This window comes from Rhodnius prolixus, unplaced genomic scaffold (assembly GCF_049639745.1).
Source record: "Rhodnius prolixus isolate KJV_2025 unplaced genomic scaffold, Rpr scaffold_5, whole genome shotgun sequence".
Classification (NCBI taxonomy): domain Eukaryota; kingdom Metazoa; phylum Arthropoda; class Insecta; order Hemiptera; family Reduviidae; genus Rhodnius; species Rhodnius prolixus.
This window is the reverse complement of record NW_027411624.1, coordinates 39095588-39119708: the sequence shown is the minus strand read 5'-3', so window position 1 is coordinate 39119708 and position 24121 is coordinate 39095588. Positions and strand designations below refer to the sequence as shown.

General features: G+C 31.3%; 3 protein-coding genes across 23 annotated transcripts in view; all 3 read right to left on the bottom strand.

Annotated features, from left to right (window-relative positions):
• Positions 1-12415, bottom strand: part of Gbeta13F (guanine nucleotide-binding protein subunit beta-1) — a 49768-nt gene extending 37353 nt beyond the window's left edge. For 2 of the 19 annotated variants that reach the window (XM_074136130.1, XM_074136140.1), the window contains exons 1-5: positions 12122-12414; positions 9899-10009; positions 9524-9742; positions 8153-8267; positions 2597-2732 (exon numbers count right to left, since the gene is read on the bottom strand). The gene's annotated coding sequence lies outside the window, so the exon portion shown is untranslated. Of the gene's footprint in view, positions 1-2596; positions 2733-4114; positions 4994-6431; positions 7696-8152; positions 8268-9523; positions 9743-9898; positions 10010-10356; positions 10513-12121 lie in introns of those variants that run through there. The other 17 variants (XM_074136129.1, XM_074136138.1, XM_074136133.1 and 14 more) reach the window with 12 other exon arrangements.
• A 237-nt stretch (positions 12416-12652) lies between these two features.
• On the bottom strand, positions 12653-17882 carry EndoG (endonuclease G, mitochondrial). The gene is made up of 5 exons (XM_074136159.1): positions 17563-17882; positions 17271-17464; positions 16221-16457; positions 15960-16140; positions 12653-12951 (listed from the first exon to the last, which is right to left on the bottom strand). The coding sequence occupies exons 1-5, from the start codon at positions 17779-17781 to the stop codon at positions 12847-12849; spliced, it is 936 nt and encodes a 311-aa protein (XP_073992260.1). The 5' UTR covers positions 17782-17882; the 3' UTR covers positions 12653-12846.
• Positions 17883-19115: 1233 nt separating this feature from the next.
• On the bottom strand, positions 19116-23734 carry LOC141458325 (N-acetylneuraminate lyase-like). 3 transcript variants are annotated; one of them, XM_074136161.1, is made up of 8 exons: positions 23629-23734; positions 23432-23484; positions 21939-22012; positions 20870-21015; positions 20602-20770; positions 20361-20509; positions 19562-19733; positions 19116-19473 (listed from the first exon to the last, which is right to left on the bottom strand). In XM_074136161.1, exons 1-8 carry the CDS (start codon positions 23635-23637, stop codon positions 19343-19345), a joined length of 903 nt encoding a protein of 300 aa, XP_073992262.1. In that variant the 5' UTR covers positions 23638-23734; the 3' UTR covers positions 19116-19342. The 3 variants fall into 3 exon arrangements, with proteins under 3 accessions (XP_073992262.1, XP_073992261.1, XP_073992263.1); XM_074136160.1 differs by lacking the exon at positions 23629-23734 and having other exon boundaries at positions 23432-23520; XM_074136162.1 differs by lacking the exon at positions 23629-23734 and having other exon boundaries at positions 20870-21042.
• Positions 23735-24121: the final 387 nt, after the last annotated feature.

Here is a 24121-nt window from a genome sequence, read left to right as displayed (position 1 = left end):
CTGTATAGGCTCTAAAAAACATTTTGACTTTTTCTATTAAGAACTGATTTTGGTAGAATTTTGCGAGAGCTCTGATCAGAACGTTTCCAAAATGAAGCCAGTATATTATGTAAAATCAACTCCTTTCATGTGAATTCTAACTTTCAAATTGATTTAAACAAAATGAGAAAGTGGTACGAGGGTTCACATCAGACCTGAGGAAACCAGAACCCAATGTACTTCCGCTGGAAAACAGCCTCAGTTTCAGAGAATCTCTCAAATGTAGAAAAATTTGTACTCCGAGTGAAAATATTGTAACACTAAAATCAATATCGTACCCAAAAAAAAATCTACATTAATTCGCATATGTCTGTATAATATCACGTCTATTTTAGAGAACCACTTGGGATAGATTTATTTTTTTGAAAATAAAAACGAATGTTATGAGTCACTAGAGATAAAAATAAACATTAAAGTGAGAAAGAAGGAGAGTGAGGTGTGGCCAAGGAAGCTAGTTAGTTTATAGACGTACCCAAGAGAGATTTATATCAAGAGTCAGTCTAATTATCATTAGTACTGAATTGGCTCAGTGTTTAGGATGCACTCCAGTTACGAAAGGAAACTCTCTGCATAGAAACAGATCCCACTCAGTAATGGACTCGAGTGAGCGGAGAGAATGGCCGCCTTACTAGCACCATAGTAGTACAGGGCACATTTCCAATATACTATCCACATTAATATAATGTCATTACATTTATATATGTGTACACACTAGCAGTCATTGCACTCATTGTCTGTCTGTTCGTAAAGTAAATATTATTGTTTAGTTCTTACAAAGCATTTGAATAATCATCGCTTAGCTTATCACAACACACAGTTAACTTGAACTGTTCTTAAACTGATAAAAGAAACTACAGAAAAGAATTCTATATATGTATACAATTATCTTTTTAAAAAAACTCAAAATTAATTTAAAAAAAAAAAAAACTTGTTTTAATACAAAATTTAGAAAAACAGGAAAAGCGAACGAATCAAAATGCTGAAAAAGTAATCTTTCCGGAAGAGAAATAATTGCCTATTTCAGTCCTCCCTCTCAAGGACTAGGCCATCCTCGAGATTTATGCGGATTACTGAACAATTTCTCTTGACCGTTTCTAGGGTTATGACCATTCTCTTTTAATAAAAATTCGACTTGTAAATTTACTCCACAGTTAGAATGTTTACTGACGGTTAGTAAAAGCTCCATGACAATTCTTTAAACAAGTATTAGTTCCGGATTTTTGTGTAACATTTTAAATCCATAAAATTCAATTAAATGAATTTCCAGGACAAAGTCCAAATAACTCCTGCCCAATGAACTTCTAAAACAAAATTTAAGATAAGGCTCGAGTTAGTTCTCAAAAAATTTTTATTATTTTCATCGACTCCACTAATGACTACAACAAGAACTCAAAGCGAAGAAGGACGAAGGACGATCCAAAGTTGGGTAGAATGAAGTAACGCAACCTGGAGATATTCTAATCAAAACTATTCCATCTTCAGTCTAGACTTGACCGTAAAGATTAGAACGCGCAGAAACCCGTTAACGGTACATTAAGTAGAATTGGGACTTGGGAACGGCGATCTGCCATTCAACCTCTCATCAGATCCCTTTTCTAAACTCAATCCATCTAGAAAAACAAAAAAAAAAGGTCCAGATAAAAGAATTAGAGAAATTATAAGAATCAGTTATATCTTTAGTAACCTGATAACCACCTTTATATATGTACCAAAGAAACAAGCAACAATCTGCAATTGTAGCGCGAGATCGTTTCGTAAGTGAAAAAGTACGAAATCTCTACGTCAAACTGATCAATCGACCCCTATGGATTATGGACGAAAATCAGAAAAATCGGTTAGGGATAAACAACAATCGATTCCAAATCAAATATTCGCTAATTATTTGTCAAATTTATCCCCAAAAAAAGCTATGCAAGACAACAATTAGTTTATTAAATTATTCGATTAGAATTATTATCGAATATTAAAGTTTACAACTATAACATAACATAAGCCAAGCTAAATGTTAAAACACTTCAAGATTAACGTAGTGAAAAAAAAACAAATTGCATTAAAACAAAGAAATAATTAGGCAAGAGGAGTTCTCATCATTGAATAGTAAATATCTGTGAGAAAAGCGCTAGCCCTCAGTACGGAAGGTTAATTATTTCCTAATTAATTGATTTTTTCTTTTTTCAGGCAACTTACAAGTTTATTCATACTGTAATTATGTTAAAAATGCAGGTAAAACATAGAATAGGGGAGGATACGGCTGGCCGTTATTACATCCCTGGGAACAGGCACTGTTGGCGTGAAATTGAATACAATAACAGCTGTGGATACACTGCTGTGACCGAATATAGAAACATGCACATCACTGTCATTTTTTCGTACATTTCTTTTATTGTTGCATTTATGGATTTTTTGGAAGAATACGGTAATGGGTCACCTAGATCCTGCTAAAAGTAATACAAAGTGATGATACGCCCTAGCCATAACCTAGGTCGAAATTTAAGTCAAATTCTTTCAATTACCCAAGAAACCTTCACACAAAACTAGGAAAAAAGAAAAAGTATACCGTAAATGAATAGTAGCACATCCAGTGACTGATGTATCTTCCAACTCAAATTGCACGTTAGAGGAGTGCTTAAATTCCTTCAACCTCAGTGCGAAGTTGACTTGCGTTACAAAAACCCTTTAGACAGAATAGGTATCTGAAATAGAAAAAGTAAGGTGGCCAATGAGTTGTAAATAATTCTATCTACATTTCTGGTGTTTGTAGATAGCACTGACGTAATAACGTAAGATAAAGTGTAACTTCTTAATCTATATACTGATTGTAAATATTAAGGTTTATTTCATCTGATAAACCGGTCAGTCAAAAGACAGACTGACGCACCAATAGTTCTGGTAAACTATCTTATTTTTAGTTAAAGTAATAAAAATAAAATAAGATGAAAAAAATAAGATTATTTTAAAAGGGGGAATAAAATGAAACAACAAGTAAAAATCACAGAATCTGTTTGTTATGAACTGCTACAACTATTTACATAACACGTACATAAAAGTTGTTAGTATTTACCAAACAGAAACAAGTTTTACTTAATACCAGTCATGTTAAATATAAAAAAAGGAAATAATTTATTGGGCAATATAATGGTCTTATGGCGTAGTTAAAGAAGAGAAATATAAGGAGGCGACCGCTATTCATTGAAAAATAGCAATCCTAAAAGAATAGAATTTTGGACAACATAATTTTTTTATAAAGTTCTTTTATTAGATGCCAAGAATTTCACTATTTTGTTTAACTTGGATTTTTTTGTATTCAATAACTTGTCAGTAATTGATTACTGTTCCTATTTTCAGCGCAGGTAAAAACTATAAACAAAATTTCCTCAATTTTGGAATTCCAGAAAAGCGTTCGTAATAGCATGTTACAATACTTAGGCTGTGGAAATTTATTTTCAGGAGATATTTTAGAAAAACTTTCTTGGGAAATCCCAAAAAAATCAACTTTCCAAGGAGGAAAACAAGATAGGCCTTTATGTATATTGGTATTATATGCACTTCCGAAATATCTATATTAACAAAAAAAATTGACACTGTCAAAATACTTCTTTGTTCAAGAATTAAGAGAAACTAAGAAATTCTTAGAAGAATTTCACAAAACTAAGTGGAACTCAAAAAAAGAGAAATTTGTTACAAGAATGTCCTCCCAGTTATTTGCTGACTTGACTGTACTTCTGGAAGATAGCCTGTCATTAATTGGATGCTCTTAATCTGAACGCACAGCATCAATTATCTTTTATTAGGAAAAAAAAAAAATGTGGATGATAATGAAGTAGAATGCGCATGTGCGTGTTTGGGTAGTATTATAGAAGATAATTTAGAAGGCAGCTGACCACAAGAAACCGAGGAGCATGTAGTGGTCCAAGAAATAAGAAGTAGTTCTTAAAATTTTTGCGTTCTTGTAAAAAAAATTAGCCGGTAGTACCAAGAAAATTTATTTTAATAAATTTGGTATCCTAAAAAACTTGATATTCTGATTTTCATGCTTGAAGATCTAAAACTTTTTGAAATGCAATTCAATACTTACGAAATTTAACGGAACATTATCTTTAAGGTAAAACAATTCTCTCTTTCTTTCTTTAGAAGAAAATGCAAACGTTTTCCTGAATTTCAAAATGGAAATAAACTAAACATGATCATAAACGTTAAAAGTTTATTGTCATTTTTTTTCACTAAAAGCGAAAAATTACTAAATCACTCTGCAAAGAAAGAAAGAAAGACAACGGCAGTTGTATTAATGTGACCGACCGGATACAACTGAGTGGATAGCTTCTTGTAGATTAGGAGAGGTAACGACCCCCCGCGGAGAGGGGTGGTGGTGAGAAGCCTGCGGACCGGGGCGGTCAGGTGCCATGATGCTAAGCAATAAGCCTGGCAGGCGCCGCACACCATACATTAATAGTGTAATACTGCCTATGTGCACAGTGTTGTCGATCAATCTTACCACATTATACACAACGACCACCACCTAGCCAACCCGACAAACTCTTAACTTACTTAAAATGTACTGCTACAAACTAGCACAAATCCGCATTAATACATAAGAATTTTGTTTGTTCCTATTGCATTATTCTAATAACTTATTTTGGTGAATAAATATATCTAATCGCGGTGCTGGCCGCAAACAAGGTTTTGAGCTACAAATACGAAGAGGAGGTTGATTCTCTTCTCTTGACCGTTTCTAGGGTTACGACCATTCGACTTTCTCTTTTAATAAGAATTCGATTTGTAAATTTACTCCAAAGTTGGAATGTTTACTGACGATTATTAAAGTTCCATGGCCATTCTTAAAACAAGTAAGTAAACAAGTAATTCTTCAAACAAAGTAAATAACTTCTGCCCACTGAACGTCTGAAACAAAATTGAAGTTAAGGCTCGAGTTAGTTCTAAAAAAAAAAAATGTTCATCGACTCCACTAATGACTACAACAAGAACTCAAAGCGAAGAAGGACGAAGGACGATCCAAAGTTGGGTAGAATGAAGTAACGCAACTACTGGAGGTAGTCTAATCAAAACTATTCCATCTTCAGTCTAGACGTGACCGTAAAGATAGAACGCGCAGAAACGCGTTAACGGTACATTCAAGTAGAATTAGGACTTGGGAACGGCGATCTGCCATTCATCCTCTCATCAGATCCCTTTTCTAAACTCAATCTATCTAGAAAAACAAAACAAAAAAAAGGTCCAGATAAAAGAATTAAGAGAAATTATAAGAATCAGGTACATTAAACATTAAACAGGTAGGTTATAGCTAGTGGAACTAGGTTCACCACTTTGTCCAAACATCTAAGTTTGTTCATTATTATTAACTCGTAATAAAAAGTTCACAATATTTTTTTTTAACTTGGTTGATACCAGTTGCTTCGTTCAGATAAATTTACAATTTTTGTTATTCTCTTTTATAATTTTTTATTACTTTTTTTTTTTTTGGTTATACTGCAGCTATATTTTAATTGGTTTTATTATTGCTTTTTATTAAAAGCATATGGCTTATCAGTATTATAGATAAAAAAGTACGTGGTTATCAGGAGCCAAGCCGGTCCATCGAAAGAGAAAGTTCTGAACTGTTACAGGTGGCGACAGTACCTGCTAAGTTTAGAACATTAACCTTTAACATTGTCACGTATTATATATGGGATACTTATGGAAAAGACAAGATGACAAAATTACAATTTACTCACGAGAAATATTTAAACAAAAAAAACTGGTCGCATTATTACTGACTTTAAAATAATTAATTCTAACACAAAATTGTATAAAAAAACTAAGAAAATCCAGAAAGTGGATTTTTTTTTTCCTTCAATTGTGTCCCCTTATTCTTTCTCGTTATTTTTTTTGATTTATTGTATTATTAATTATTATTATTATTTTTTACAATTAGTATATGAGGTTAGGCTGTGGTGGCGAATTTATAGGAGGGAGAAACGAAGAAGTTTGGTTGGCTGGTTGGCCGATCGATCTACAATACAACCACCGCTCTCCGTTACACACGGTGGCTAACATTCTACCTACTTAACAATTTTTAAGTTTACTTTTTTATTAATTTTCCTCGATATTGTATTATATTAAATTATTATTAATTATAAGCAACAAATTAAAGGGATAATAAAAAATTGTATAATAATCTACGAACAGACAAGTATAAAAATAAAATATAAATCAACAAATAATGTAAACTCTTAAAGAGTAATCAATTTTTCTGTTGAATATCTTAGCTAACCTATTAAAATTTTAATAAATTAACAAATAAAAAAAAAATGAATAAATAAATGAAAATTAAGCAGGGCTACAAAAATTTAAAGGACGCATGCGCGTTTAAAAAATAATATATCCAATATAGTTACCCTGTTTTTTCCTTCTTCTGCTTTAATTTCTTCCGCAGAAAGTAAAATACAGGAAGGAAATACCAAAAAAAAAAAAAAAAGACTTGTCAACAGGAAATGAAAGTAGAACTAACACAATCCGCCACTGATAAAGAAATCCGTCAATGAGACATTTGCGATATTATCTGATAATAATCTCTTGGAAAAAGTTTCTTTATTCGCATTTAATTTTTATAGTTGAACGAATTTGGCAGTGAAATGTTTTTAATTTTTTTTGTTTGGCGATTTTCTTTCCTTGTATGTTTTCTTTTTTGGTTTATGGGGAGTGAAAAAGAAAAACACTAAAGGAACCAAATAAAAAAAAAATGTTCTTTTAAAAAAAGAGAAAAAAATTTAAGAATGGGTCAGGACATTTTTCATTTATTATTAATAATAATAATTAATTTAAAAAGGAAATAAAAATTTTGTAACTAATTAGAAAGAGAAACAGCTGGCAGTGTTTTTTCCCTTTTTTTTTCTCAAATTTCAATGGGAGAGGCACGCGGCTTAAAGATGAGGCAGCAGAGTTGTAAGAGTAGACCAGATGGGACAAGGCACACAGAACACCACACCCAACAATACTGACTGGTCGGAGAGTTTGAGCAACAGCCCGCCAGAGAGCACACGACCAGGGCGGCCCGAGCCTATAGCTCTCCTCTTCTTACCCCAAATACAACCAACCACCTCCAACACTAGGAATAAAAGAAAACTTCACGAATAATACCGAATTATTTCGAACTGGTACGGATATGCTAAAATAAATTTTGACAACGTCCAACACGTGTTCTCTTTTGCATTGCTTGCAGTAGATAAAAACCAAATCGGCAAAAGAAAATAATTAAAAAAAAAAACTTATAAAAACTCTCAGACTTATTCTTAACATTTCTTGAGGATCTAACTTCTCATGTTCTTTCAAACTTAAGGCGTATTTCATTTTTACCTAACTTTATCCAGATTGTAAAATGCCCACTGATATGATCCTTACCCCAAACCCTACTCGGAATACCGTAAAATTTTAAAAATTTTCCAAGACAATTATTTAAATAAAAGTTATAGATTGATGTGTACGAAGGAAGTACTAAGTTAAAAGAAAAGCCCATGAGCCATTTTTTGAAAACATCTCAAAAACATTTTTAAAAAATCTATACAGTTGAGTGGTCATAGACATTTTCTAGCAACCCCAAATTTGATCAACTCATGTTAATCGTTCTCAATAACATAGAAGATTAGGTCTGCACAAATTGTCATGACAAAATATTTTAAAGCAGTTGTTTCAAACATTACTTTTAATAAATACTTTTCTTATATTACAATCAATTTAATGCGATCACAAGACAATGTGTCCTATATTTTGAAAAGTTCCGAATAGAATATACAATAATTACTCACGTAGACCTATGGACAGTAGCGCTTACTTTAATGCTGAATTCTTTTCCTAACAAATAAAAACTAGCCAGACACGGGATTCGATCTGGGAATCTCCCAATAACAAATCCACTTTTAATAATCACCACACCAACGCTATCCCCAAGAAATATAGTATTTATTTATTATAATATGATTGGGTAATTTAAGCATGCGAATTTTTCAGAATATATCTACCACTTCCCTATTTTCTTAAAGTGTTTTGCTTATTTATTATAGGTCTTATAGGTTATAATAAGACAAGTAATATTTATAATTTCGTACTCGTTTCTACTTACAAAAGCTATTTCCAATTAAAGTTGTGTGCACCCTTTGTGATTTTGTCGCCTAATCTCAGACGTTAATTCTTTGTTAATCACATCCGCTTTCAGATAAGCACTTAATCGAATTCAACTGAAAAAATTGTTTCAAAGTTTGTAGACCAACATCTGTTCTAAGTTCAAAGAAAATCATGGGAGGTAATTTAAAAAAAAAGAAAAAGAAACTAAAAGAAAAAGTGTAAAATCCAATCCTTTATTAAATAAATAGTAATAGCCGATGATTTTGATCGCACCTGATGTTACCAAATCGAAATATAAACTTCCAGCTTCATGCAACATTTAATTTTGAGATGTTTCGTTCTCGTCTCATAAAATACTAAAAAACCTTCTTTTTTTTAATTCAGGTAATATCAAAACAAATATTTTCAGTAAAAACTCCTAATAAAATATTTGGCAAGTTCACAGTACATAATTTACCTAGAAAAAAACTGGTGGGTACAACTCTTGCTACCGCATCAAATTCGCAATATACTGAGTTTTCACTGGCGATCCAGTTTTTAAACCTCTGTGACCAAAAGAATAGAAAATGTAAGGTAAGAACATTCTAGCTTAAAAAAAAGATACAAACGCAAGAAGCTTAAATTTTAATTTTTTCGCCATGAAAATTGTTCAACCGCTTTATTAAATAGATTTTCACTTTTTGAGATTTTTCTTTTTTCTTGAAAAACAGCCCCAATGATTTTCTTTAAACTTTGTATAATTATTCCACAAATTATTAAAGTTTAAGTTTGCTGGTAATAGTTTAAATCAATTATCAGTATCACTAAGGTAGAGCTCTGTATAGTAAGACTATTATCACAGACTTACGCAGCACCAGAGAATAATTAAATTGATTAGAATTAACCAAGTTTATAGAATTCTGCGAGACCGCCACGACCGAAAATGCCAACTAAGGATTTTTTTCTAAGTTTATACCAATTTTCTTGAATACCCACAGCTCATATTTTTTAAATTTGTGGTAACGACTCTCCGTACAAGAACCAAAAACGTTTTGTATGAAACGTTTGTCCAAGAAAATTCGTTTTTGGACAATCATAGAGGAGTAAGAGAATGCAAGCACTCCTTTACAATGCCGTTTACAAAATTTTTCTTAATTATCATGGTGTACTTAAAACCCCTTTTGTAGGTGCTAAAGCACAATATCTAGGAGAGCGAATCAACCAGTTCTAAAAGAGGTCCGGGAGATAGCTCATTGCACCTCTTTATCATCCTAGATCGGATGATAAAGCGAAATCCCCTAACAACCCAGCAACCTGACTGGTAAAAACCCTTTTAACATGAGTTAGCTATTCTTAGCCTGGAAGAGAAAACAAAAATAAAAAACAGCACCTTTAACTTAAGTCTGATGCGAACCCATTTTACTGGGAAGTTGTTGGAGTTCGCTCATCCAAAACACATCAGAGAATAGATAAACATAGGCCTGAAAAACCGTGGTCAATTTCCAAGGGGCATCAACAAATGATTTCCAGCATCAAAGTAGTCCGCTGCTCCAGATCGTCCACCAGTTCAGGATCCACCAGATTAACAACCCAAATAATTCAAGGAGACCTTAAATTAAAACGAACATTTCATTTCAAAATATAAAATCTGCATAAAAGCAATCGTTTCTCTTAAGAGTGTTAAAAAAAAAAAAAAAACTAGGTGTAATTAAGTTGTTCAATAAAAAGTATTTTAAATAAATTATTGGAAATGTTCATAACTTACGCATTGTGAGAAGTTTAGGACAATAATTTTTTTTAGCAGTTTAGTTGCACTTTAAGGAATCACTCAATCACTCAGGCTGTGGAGGTGATTAAGGAAGATCTGCTTTATTATCTGAAAGGATCCAATTTGTGTAGAATTTTTTTTTTTAAAGCCTGACTACCTGCTCTCTATCTCACATAACTTTAATTCTTAAATATCAGAAACATAGTACCCTCGGATGCACTTTTGCTGACCGAAGACCAAAACTGTCAAAAAGGTTTATATCGATTTGCAAATTTACCATTGATAGATTTAAAAAAAAAAAGAATAGGCAGTAATTAGAACAAGAAAGAGAAAAGCTATCGAGCCATTTTCAGCAATTTCCGGTAAACTCAGAAAACTATAATTAAAGACGGACTTCTGCATGGTTCAAAAACCTTTCAAAAAACAAAAGGAACTTAAAAAAAAAAGTGCCATACCTATAACAGCTTCAGTAAAGTTGCACAAGCCACTTTCAAGATTTCCACTTTCTTTAAAATTTAATATCAAAGAAAGATCCTGCATTTATTTCCAGCACTTATGAAATTAAAAGAACTAGATTTCTAACAGCTTCCTAATTAAACAAAAAAACTTTAAAAGCTCCAATACTCACAATAAAATCTAACCAAATAAGTATAACCTTCTAACACTGTTTTGACGCATCAAAACCTTGCTCCTATCTCAAATTTATGACCTCACTATTTTTAAAACAAAATTGATACACACTAATGGGACATGGGAAGAGACAGTTAGAAAGGAAATTACTAAATGACTCATAGAGTAATGAAAACAATAAAATGAGGATACGCAAATTACGAATTATCTCAGTAAATACTAGTACATGTACAAAAAAAAATTAACCTATTTATTGTCTTAGGCCTAATTTTTTTAAAACCATTTTTTTTGGATTCCTTCATAGAGAATATTTTGTAACGTACACATCTTTTGTTATATGTATTTTGAGGAATGAGTTCAACAACCTTACTCTATTCGGTTACTACTTTGCAAAACTATTTTTTCTAATAGGTTGATAATGTAGTTTTAAAGAGTTAATTTAATTCATTTTGTTATGGGGAAATCCGCAGAAGTAATTCCTAAATAAGGGCAACGTACATTTCCGCTATATTTCGGCCTCATTCGTGGCTGCATCCAAATTACATGCCTCTCACGGCGAGAGACGCTTGTGTAAGTTGCTGAGCATGCTCCCTTTAACCAACGGCCCTACCTCTCTTGTATCGACCAGAATATTACGAGCATTGAATATATACAGAAACAAAGTAATTCATTAAAAGAAAAATAACAAATAATAATACAAAAAGTTAATTAGTCAAAAACGAATGTTTTATTAAAAACTTCTTATCAATTTGGGCATCCAAAAAAAAAAGATAAACAAATATAAAATTAATCTCAAGAACCGGTTCACTCAACAATTAACAACAATACTACTTTAACCAGTTATCAGTCTTCAACTTAACTACCACAGGTATCCTCAGTTACTGTACAGTTCAATGGGAAATTATAATTTACTAAATAAGGAATGTAAACTGACATTAAAATGTGTTTATAATTAACTCTTTAAAAATGCCGGCTAAACGAGTTACAAGAAATCCAAAATATATGAAAGTATGGAGGCATCAGACACATTCGTTTTTTTTTTATAGAAATACAAACATATTTCTTTGATTACGGATTAATTCTAAAATCGTTATTCCCATCGTTAAGATGAACAAGAAGTAATAATTTATAATGATGGTAGTACCGTTACGAATTCATAACCAAAATTATGTATGCTTTCTAGCAGACGAAATCAAATATGTTCAACAGACAATATATTGGCAGAGTTTAGCTGCAGTAGAAGTATCAATAAATTGGGTATAAGAGCCGAATATTACACGGAATGTTAAAGGCAAATTCAAGAAGCTCTTCATTTATAGTTGTAAGCTTTTAAACACCTTTATCAAGAAATAGTTTCTAACATTTGAAAGACTGACTGTAAGTTTGATAAAATATTAATTAAATTAATAATGAAATGCCGGACTACATTAGCAACCGGTCTCAGTTCAACTTACTACATCTGCCATGGTTATGATGGCGGATGAAGCCATTTTGTAGGCTAGTTATCAATTATATTTTAGGAATTTTACAAAACGAAACACATAATGTTATAAATAATATTAACTAATATTTCATTGAAAAAAAATTTACCTTCGAATCCAAACAAATAATTCCTAATCCAGCCAGGTCCTTAAACTGTCCGTACCAGTGTTTCAACTACACACTATATATAATATAAAAAAAAAGACCCGGATGAATTAACCCGTACCACAGTTTTCAAAAGAACATCGGCTCACATTTAAGTGAACCTACGCTGACTGTTCGTTGTAAAAGATTCATACAAATCTAAAATTAGTCCATACAATCAAACTAGTACTGGGCACAATCATAGACCGAGAGCACAACGTACAGGGCAGGGTGCGGCCTTACTCTTAACTCGAAACTTTGCAAACCGATAGTGTGACGTCAGCAACAACGTACTCCCGCCAACTTTCAATACAAAAAGACCGGCAAATTACAGGTTTTTTTTCCTTTTTTATTTGATTGCAATAATTACAACGATTTTATTTATTTTCTTTTCATCTGTTTAAATTATAATTTTGAAAAATACAAAGATTTATGAATTTAAACGATCACTTCAATATTATTATCTAAGGAAATTAAATAGATAAAGTAACAATCTAGAATTTAGCTAAAATTTATTTTTAATAAATAAATAATTATTCAACACTTTTTCTAAACAGTCCCAATGCATATTTTTCATTACGAACACAAATCAGGTAGCAATAAAATATAACAAAAACACTTATTTTTATTGTTTTTCAAATAAAAAAGTGACCCTGTTGTAAATCTTTTTCTATATTGGAACCTATATTTCACACATACGATGTTTTCCTTCCATTAACTGATACTAGATTACTTTTGGAAATTCTATCAAAAAATAAAAGTCCAGCATGTCTTTCAATTGAGTCTGGAGGAACCTGAAACGAGCAATGTGGAAAAAAAAGAGTTATATACTTAATAATAACAGATATATACGTATATATTGAAAGAATACACTTATTTAAGCATGCATTCATGTTTACTTATTATTCATGTTCTTTAGGCGTTTCTTACAAAAACCTAGTTTCTCAGATGCTATCACTTTCAGTTTCCAATAGATGTATTCAGCAACTGAGTTTATCACTGCATCAGTGAACAGTGAAGCTGGCGATGTTTTGAGCTGAAGAGTATTCCAAAATGACATGATAATGATATGGTATTCAGTTGAGGGGTTGTTTTAAAATGGATTGCAGGACAGTGGATATGAGTCGGGTTATTGAGAAATGGAAAAAAGGATCTTGGAAATATTAAACACAGCTCCCGTTACAGCTATGTGAAGAAGCTAAAGGAATTATTAAGAACTTACTTTACAACCAGTTTGGGAGACTTACAACAGGAATTTGGCAGAGAATGCATAAAAGTACCTTCACGACGTTTCTCTTTCTATTTGCCGCAAAGTAAATTTTTTAAATTGCTGTCAGGGGGTGTTTACATTGGCTCAAAACTTCAGCGCGTAGGAGTTGCCAAAAACCCTCCCTGCGTAGTGCGATCTTTGTTGGTGATACATCCGTTTAATCCGACTAATCCTGCACTGGAATATTAGGAAATCTTTTACGCCTGGCAACGGTATTTATGCCAGAAATGTAATTTTATGATGGTCTCCAAGGGCAAGTTTGGCAGGCAATGTCCAGATTTAGTAAAAAAAAAAAAAAAAAAATTGAACGTATTGTTGGGAATCCTCAATGCTGGAAATAGCAATGATTTCATCTTTTATTTGTTTGTTTTTCAATAATGTTCATTTGGACCGGTTTTGGATTTGCTGAGATTGAAAAATAAAGTTTTGTAAAGAAAAATTTGACTTCCATTCATCTTCTATCTATAGATGGCACTAGGCTACTTCGCTTACATCGGTAGATACAGAAATAAAAAGCTGCATTTCAACAATACAGCTACCACCTCTGCTCCTCTTTATCTATACCCTGGTTCTCCTTATCAGAGCTTCTATCCAGGTCTCTTCTAGCAATTACTCAACAGTCCATCCAACCCTTCCTTTGCCCTTGTTCAGGATAATCTTTTTTTTTTTTGCCACTTTCTTGCGCGATAATCTAATAAGAAGTCTGGACTCTTCTGTACGTCCACGTTTATGCATCTTTCAATGATAGCCTTTCAATAAAGATACAACAACTACGTGTCTTTTGGACCATTTTCCTTTCCCTTATGATCTAAATATTTCCCTAAAATTTCCCTTTCAAAAAGTCTAACCGCATCCCATCTCCCTTTCAATTACCTAGGTATCAGAAAAATGCCGACCAGTCTTAATACTGTCTTGTACGTCCTTGGTTTTGATTAAGACATTAATACTGGCTTCACAAATCGAAATAGTTACTACTGACAGTCAATATTTGCCCGTCTATTTCTAGAGAAATAATACCCTTTTTTTACGATCTAAAAGAGTATCCATCAATTTTAGGCGGTGGACCTCACCGACGGAGACTCATAGCAAGTATTTTGCTGTCCTATTTTTTTAACTACGCCCATATTCCCAGCGACTGCTTCAATTTGGCTCTGCTCTATAAAGCTTAAATTTCTGACGAGCCTTTGAATAAATCTCTGATGTCTAGTAAAAATCCATAGCAGCCAGAATGATAGAATAAAAACGCATGACTGATGAAATCAATGAAAATAACAAACATTTTTCCGTAAATCCAAATAATTTTCCTCTTTTACAACTAAATTGATCAAATTCAAAATTTGATTGTTTGAGCAATAAGCTAAAAATTAATCTAATCGAGGATATAAAAAGAATTCATTTTTTCTACTAAGATTATCAATACAAACTAAATTTGTAAATCAACTAAATAAACTAATTTGTATTTTTGATAAATTTGTCTATATTTTTTCTTCGTCGGCTAAAAACTTCAATTAATGAATTTATATTGTTCAGTAAAGTTCAGCTGGCGTATACTGCGAGAGAATATTTTGGAGACGGCTGTGGCGGTAACTGCTGAACTAAATGAAGTTTAATTAACATGATTTAGATATAAATAATAAAGACACGAAATAAACATTTTTCATCTTATGATGAATTAGATTTTGGACTAAAATTCAGTATCATGTTCTACATATGACCTAATGTTGAACGAGCTAACAGAGGAAATGTTGGTAACTGGCAAAAAAAAAAAAAAAAAGAAAGAGTATTTGGGCGACTAGCTGAGGGTCTTATGATGCACAGTAACATAGATCAAAAAATAATAATTTTAAATCTAAATGTTTTGATGGATAATTCGAATATCTTTAGAAGTTCCCCACAATACTGAGACTTCTTAGTAAAGACTGTTTAGTTGCTAGCTAGGATTGCGGTTTTCCACAGCCTTGTCTTCATCATCTTATCTTTCTCACAAAAATAAAAATTCCTTATTGCACAACTCTCAACTGAATATAATAGCATCTGAGGAACCATGAATAGATGATGTCAGATTAAAATTAAAATAAAAACACAAAGCTGGTAACTAAATCGTCAGAGCTAAAATTATGAGGAGTTTTTCGAGAGAGAAAAGCCAGAGAAAATCTTTCTGTTAGACTAGGTTTCGCTTTACTATTGATACCTTCATTAGATGTTTCTTTAAGAGTGGCCAGTTGTAAAGTTACAACCTGATTTCAGTTTGGTTTGGTTCTAACAGAAGAACCGTTCTCCACTAAAGTGAATTCCGATAAAGGGTACCAATGAAGAGTACCGGTTCTCAAAATAAGTAATCAAATCATTTTTTTTTTTAATTTGGAAAAAACTGCTGAAAAATCCTTCCAAATTCAAAAATGTAAATCCTAATTAAAAAATTACTTCTTTAGTAGGATTTTTTGTGACATTTGGTTATTACAATTTTCTCTTTCGTAACAAAAGAAAACAAAAAAACCCGAATTTTGTAAAAAATATAATTTTTTTAACAACCTGAAAAGAGCTAAGTGGTACGTTATCGTCAATTGGTTCATTTGGCATTACGTAGGCTTCCAGCAGTAACTTTCTATCACTGGTTTCCAAAACAACAACTTTAAAGAAATGCGTAGGAACAGCAACATCATGACTTCCGATTACCTCATATTTAATATACTTTTTTCCATCTGCTTCTTTCCTACGGACAGCAAAAAAAAAAAAGTATTTTATTTTTTGTAGAATGGATAAACTGACGATTATGTAAAAATAATTTCGTACCTTGGCAAAAACAAAGGACCAGTACAAACATACACATTTGGGTATGATTTAGTTAATTTTCTAACATATTTCTCTAACCGGTTCCACGAATGTCTGTTAAAACCGACGCCCACTTGTGGAGAGATATTGCTTAAATAAAATGTTTGATCACAGTGCCTTTGATGAAGCTTATGATTGCCAGCAGCCGCTAAGTGGCCTCTATCATAACCACTGCCCAGGTAATCTTCATTAGTAGACCTACAATAAAAATCAAATAAACAGTAGCTTAGTTAAATAAGATCATTGATATTATGTTCTTAAAAAAACTAATTGAATTTTCTTAACCAGCAGTTCAATACTTGATAAAAACGGACTACTTAAGAAACATCTAAAATCAGTACCATTCCCAGATTAATGGAACCAAGGAGTGAGATAGAAATTTTCATGTCTTTTAAGATTCAACACAAAGAAAATTATTTATTAAATTTTCATAATTTCTTTAATCTTTCTGCTAAGATCATTTCTTTTCGCCTTACAGTTCTTAGTATTTAATGAATTTTTTTTTTTTAATCTCTTTATGTATTTATCTTAGTATTTATCATTTTGAACAAATTTCGAAGTAACAAAAACAGAAATGTAATCTTCCACATGATATAGTAAAAAACTTGTCAGAAATACAATTTATTTTGGAACATTAATTTCTAATTGAATGAAGTAATAAATATGAAATATGAAAAAATCAATAACGAATTCTAACGAGGATTGTGTTGTTTCAACACTAGTGTATGTAGATATGGCCTCGCAGCAAAATCATGAAAGAGTGATTACTTAAACAAGCAATTTAAGCAGTCTCTCGCTAAAGAGATTTAAGGCTCTTCGAGGGTGGCAAATAATCATCGATGTAAATAATTAATTGATACCTTTATGCACGTTTTATTGGAGCTAGATGCATTTTCTATTTATCAGCAGAGTTAACATTGTTTAAGTTAAACTCACAAGTTACATATTTCTCAGAACTAAGCTATTAATTTTTGTCAATAATAATAAAATCATGATTTACCACCAGCCAACCTAAAATAAGGATGAATTGATTTATCTTCTCTAAAGTCACACTTAGACCTGTCAACATTTTCTTTTACTTTAAGTCTTTCAGCAGTTAAATGTTCAAAAACCCAATGTGCAATTCTATTTCTTTTATCATAAGACAGTACAAAATCATCAAAGGATCTTATTTCATCTAAACCAGGGAATCCATGCTTCATAATCTACAAAATCAAAACCAATATTAAAGCTTCTATATTTAGATCAAATATTTTTCTTAGGTGTAAATAAATAAATAATAAAAATGTAAAATACTGCTTACCTCGGAAGTCCTACTTTGAACTTGAACTATCTTACTTTCAAGATTATCATCTATAACTGTGGCAGCTGACAAAGAACCAAAAATAGGAATTCCTGGATATCTTTTGACGATATCATTGTTCTGAAAATTACTGAAACTGATTCGCTTTCGTTTTTCAAAATAAGATCCAACCAACCAACCAGAAAGACCAACAGTTGCTAAAAGCAAAGCATTTTTCATCCTGCAATTACCAAATTCAATCACAACGAAACTACGCTATTCTTCTTTTTAAATTATTAAATATTTTAATTAAACCAGAGAAGGTTACATGTTAGTTAACCCATCTAGAAAAAGCTAATCGATAGAACAAATCGATGTTTATACTCTAACAAGTTCTTTGCAAAAGTTATGGGGTGTCGATATAATATTTGAATTAGTAAAAGTTACACGGTACCAATATAATAATTACTGGAAAGTAATTATATCAATTACTTAGTTGTTCAAACTCTGGTAAAAAACTTGCTTTGGAACAACCTCATGTAAAACTTACTAGAAGGGACTACTCTTTAAACCTGTCTAATAATCCAATTTTATTCATGTATCCTACAAGTAGGGAATGAATCAGATAAAGAAGACAAGGCTTGTGAGTTTGTACAAATGAGATAAAACTGTAAAAACGTAATAAATCCTGTGAAAAATAAGATTAAAGAAAAGCATATTAAAACATCAAACCAAATAAACTAGTTCGTTTAAAGAATGTTGCAATCCTTCAATTAGTATTTTACTTCTTGATCTGAAAAAAACAACCTTTTGATAGTTTTTCTTGCTGAATTAAAAGCAGTACTTGTTGATGTATTTTCTTTTTAACAAAAAAGTTCTAACTCGAAGGTGCTACGCACGTAGAAGATTTATAAGTTACAACAAATGTTTATTTAAATAATCCAATTATGTTTTTTACTAATTTTCTGGTGCTAATAGTAAAGAAAGGACACTGACCGAAGACCGGTAGAGTCAAAAATGCTGAAGGCACCAATGGCCTTACATGTTGAAACCTTAATAAAAATTATAATAACTGAAGGATCATTCATATAATTGAAATTTCTTGACAATAATTGATCTCAGAAATAAAAATAAATTAATAATTTATTTGGGAGTGTTTATGAAAGGAAGCAAAAACTTCATTTATTTAGATATAGTAGTATTCCCTAGTATACGTAATTTAGCGAGGAACATTCACATAAGCAACCAGTTTCTCTCTTTTGATAGTACCTCCGATGAATCTAACCGGATTCTTTTAGCTTGATCGATGTCTTCCACGTAATTGCATACGTCAATGAATGAAATCTCGCTTTTAAGAGTGTTTCATAGTAAACGACACTCTTCCAACCTGCAAACAGGTCCAAATTATTATTATTATTATTTTTTTTTTTTGACGTGTTCTAGGGCACTTATTTGATGCTGCTTTCTTGTGATTTTGTTTAAGATGCAATCCCTTCTGCTACGACCAGCTATGAAATGTTAATATCTCATTTCGGCTGACTTTCCTAGTATGATTGGTAATACACAAACTTAAATTCGCAAAATTTAATGTTTAATGAGCAATACTTGAATGAAAAACCCAACTTACAAAATTGATTAATTGGTTGTATGACTTCAAAAAATTCTTGTTCATTAAGTTCAGTAAGTACACAAAACGCTAGATATCTGTACAATACTTTTCATCTGATAAAACTACACAATCACCACAATGAAATCAAAGGTATATATTTTAATAAGAATGTTCAACATGAAATAAACAAACTTAATCTAAAATGTCTCGACTAATCTCTTGGATCTGTACAACAGTCAGTGGCTTTAGAGGAGGTCTCGCCGTTCCGAGTTTCAAACTTGAAACTAAATTCATGGCAGCTTTCATTGTTGTTACCCAATTTCCTTTAACAAGTGTAGATTACAAAAATATCTTATTCGTCACTTAACAGAGAAAATGAACATTATTTAATATTTAAAAAAAATATATTACCATGTTTGGTGATGCATGCTATTTTTCTAGTTAGTTCCTTTTGTCCATCCATAGCTTTTTGTACTTTACCAGATTTTATATTTAACTGTATCTCATTTAATAATTCGGGCCATAGGTTTAACGTAGTTGCAATTGCTGAATCGAAACCAAGTGTTGTAGCAGCTGATAGTAACTAAAAATCAGATATTATAATAAATAGATCGAATACTTGTCCAATATTAAGAAATCAAAAAAGTGAAAGTTAGAAATGTGAGAGTGAATTTAAGGATTCTTTCCAATAGTGTTATATAAGTAATTATCGAAAGTTTCTTTGAGAACAAAAAGAGAACATTTTGCTTTTATTAAAATCAGTTCAATCTCGGGTAAATTGGTAATGTTAGTGCGCAAGAAAAACCTGAAGAGTTTTCTGGAATGCAAAAAAAGCATCTTTTTACTGATTTCTTACAAAGAATAAAGCAGTAACTGACGAATTCTTACGAAAATTTAACAACGAAGTATACTGGACCAATTAGGTTCCTCAGAATCTCACTTCAACAATGTGCTTAGAACTAAACGAGGAAAAGTAGACAAATAATTGAATTTTTTAGTTACATTTTTGAATATTACAAGACCTCGTTTCCAGATAATCTATCTACTAGTTGTATTTCATAAACACATGCTGATAAGTGATATGGGATGTTAATGCAAATAGCGCCATAAATATCAGTTGATTTACTTAGCTATCAAACCGTCTAAAATAATAGCTTAACGCTTTAACAAAATAATTATCACTAGTTTCATTACATTAAAAAGAACTTACTTGGTCAGCCCCAAGGAAAACAGCTACATCATGTTCATTGCCCGCTTTCAAACATCTAGCACCTTCTTCAAGATTTGTATGCGTAAATTTAATGCCAGCAAATGTTGGCACCTCACTACAAGCTAATCTAATAAATTGTTCCATATCAACTGCAGAAAACATGAATAATTTAAGTATCACAAATTGATAGTGTTACATTAATAACTGATAAATGCCACTCAGAAAAAAAAAAAAAACCTACTGTTTACATCAGTAAAGGCTGGAATATGATAATAAAGTAAAGGAGTCCCTGGAGCTGCCTTTGAAATTAATTTTAAATAATCAGTTAATTCTCCACTTGTTTTAGGCTTGAAGAAAAGTTCTGGAAGACAGAGTAAAGCTTCAACTTTCAGTTTTTCTGCATGTTTTGCCTAAAATTTACAATTTTTACTTGTTGTTAAGCTGTATGAATACATAAAAGAATGGTCAAATTTTAACATTACAATAATACTTAAGAAGGAAAGTATTACTAGGTCTATAACGTCAGTTAGTGAGGCGCCACCAATGTGTACCATCAATGATTGTTCTGTCTTCTTTGCTACCTTAACCCATTCTTCAGTGAGCAGTTTCCTTTCTTCTATGTTTTGAGATACACCTTCACCAGTTGTCCCATTAACTAAAACCGACAACATGATGTACTAAACTAAAAGCAATAATAAATTTAAACTGTTAAAGCAATTCATAAAGATCTAGAGAATAATGTTACGTCAAACGTTTACTTATTACAACATTTATATTTATCGTCAAAAAAGGCGAAAGAATCGTGCAGTAGGCTTATATAACAGTTAATGAATATCAAGAAGATTATTGAAATCCTTTCTCCATATTATGAAGTAATTAAATGAGATCTAAGTCCTCAAAAGGACTTTAGATATTCTAGACGAATAGAATAATGTATAATGAAATAATAGGATTTCACCATGCGTCCAAGCCATTGCACAAAAAGAGAGAAAGCAACAAAGAGACATATATTTTTTTTATGGTTGATAAATCCACTTAAAAGTGAAGAGCAATTATTGTCAATTTCAGTATTTTTATTGATTTTTGACAGGAATTAGCAGTAATAACCATCCCTTTCCATCATAAAACATTCGAAGACAAAAACCGACGTGAAACTGGTATTACAATCGCCATAGATTTATCTGGATTTGCTCAGTCAACATCGCATCAGTTATCCAAGATCACTTGCAGTTCCTTTGATATTTGATACCCACTTCGAGGATGTGCAAATTCCAAAACCAATATGGCATTAAACATTTTATCACATACATTATATTATTAGGATGTTATTTCATTAAAAATAAGGGTTGATGAATAATACATACAAAAGTGATTAGTATCATAGTAGAAGTAGGTTGCTATTACGTCCTTTCATAGGTGTCGATATATTGTACTGTGAAAATGCAATCTTACATTTTAAGGAATTAAGTTTTAATAATTAAAAGAATAAAATATTTCCCTCACAGATACCTTAAAATAACCTGGACGGATCATCAGAGCACATAAGAAAACAACTGAACGAATATAAAATCTACTTACCTAAAATCCCTTGTACACCATGTTCTTTCAGGTAATTTGCATATTGACAAATAATTGAACAGTTTAGCTCCCAACTAAAAATAGCAATAATTTTCATTAAACATTGGCTTTTATTTCGTATAAATAAACTAAGAATAATAAGAAAATTAAGCAGATTTCTGGTAAATTGATTTTAAAGGATAGCACAATAAGCCTGTTGGGAGAGGTGTCTGGGAAACACCCTACAAACGATAATAATTGATAACGCAGGTTTTTTCCCACGAATACAAAATATTGGTGTAACTTCTCCCCTGTAGAAGTATACTAGCTACTTCTTCAGGGATACAAATTTTAACGAAGTTTATATGAATTGCTAGAGCTCCAAGTTTAAAGACCATTTTCAACCGGATATATTTACCTCTTAAGGGACTTCTATCTTTTACAGAAAATGGCTCCTTTTTTAAATATTTCATTCCCATACATACTTAACTTTAATTTTTTTAGAGAATTCACATTAGGAAATGTTTTGGGAGGGTTGAAGTAGGCTTTCCAACGACTGTAATGAACGCTTTCATAATTTTCTTTTATCTCCTGCTCTAACTACAACTATGTCGGAGCATTAGTAGTCTGAATAGTGGTGAGGAATACATTAGGTTTAAATGTTCCATTCACAAAATTAGATTAATAATGCAACTCAGATTGAGCAACAAGTCCATAACACAGATTATTTATAAAGGTTCAAAATACGTATTAGATGGTTCGGTCGTATGCACTATCTGTAACAAATTGGAATTTGAAACTCTACAGCACTTTCTATTCTCATGTCCTGTTTATAATAACATAAGAAAACAATTCATTGACAAGTATTATGATAATCAAAATTATAGCATTGAAGATCTTCTTATAATAAATTCATTAAATAAATTGAATGATCTGTTTTATTATGTAATTAACTGTTTGAAGCTTCGTACATTTGTAATTGATGAGTGACAGTGTTTATGATTGTATTGATAAACTTGTACATAGTCAAATTGTATTGTATAAAAAGAAACCGTATTTTTTTGTAATAATTTGTTTTTTATTTTGTATTTTTGACGGATACATTTTATTTTTCTTGTTTTTTATGGATACTTTTTCTTTTCTTTTTGTACGCTATTTTTATTGCATTTCCACTTATTTAAAAAAAAAAAAAAAAAAAAAAAAAAAAAAAAAAAAAAAAAAAAAAAAAAAAACCAAACTCATTGTTAGAAGATGTTATCTTTAAACAATAAATATATATTATTATTATTATTATTATTATTAACTACAACTATGTATAATAACTGTAAGTACTACTCTTATTCTGACCCTATTATCACTTTAAAAGATTAAATATGATGAACAAACTTGGAGTTTGAATAAAATGTTAGAGAAAGTCGAGTAACAGTTTACACGTTTTTTTTTTTGTTTTTTTGCTTACTTCTTTAATAAATATATCATTAAATCGTTCCATATTTAAATAAAACTTACGTTACCTATCGGTGAACGGAGTGAAAACTGGTGCCATTAACCCTCGAAAATTATATTTCTGCAACAAATTATATAACATTTAGTCAAGTAAATTATAATAAATTGTAAAATGGATAACAGTTATTAAATTGTATTAATTTTTATATCGGATAAGTGGTGCAAAGTTTTATAAAAATAATTTAAATCATAATAATTCAGTTACCAAAACCATTTTCAATTATAATCGTTAGGATGTCTGCACTTTCAAAACAAACAAGTTGTAACTAGTGAAAAAACTCTTAACTCTTATCTTTTCCCCACTTCTACTACAGATTATATCTCCATATTATCGTTCTCTATCATTTTAATTTATAGACCATGTTTTAAACAGTTATGGGTTTTTTAATCTAAGTTTCAATACTTCAGAATAAAATGTTTCACTAATTTTGTCTTCGTATGTTTTTTTTTTTTTAACTAGCCTCGTAATATTTTTGTTTGTTTAACACTATTGTTCAGTGAATAATGTCACGGATTTTTAACTGAGCTTATGATTTATTAAACTAATTATTACTAAAAGATTGAGGCGGATTAAGTTTGGTTACTTCAGATCACTCTACTGTGTACACTGTGCAATTTATGCCTGGAAATGGTGGGAACTGAGATGCGAAAAAATACCCCAACTGCCTATGTTGACTTTGGTGCTTGAAATTAATCTA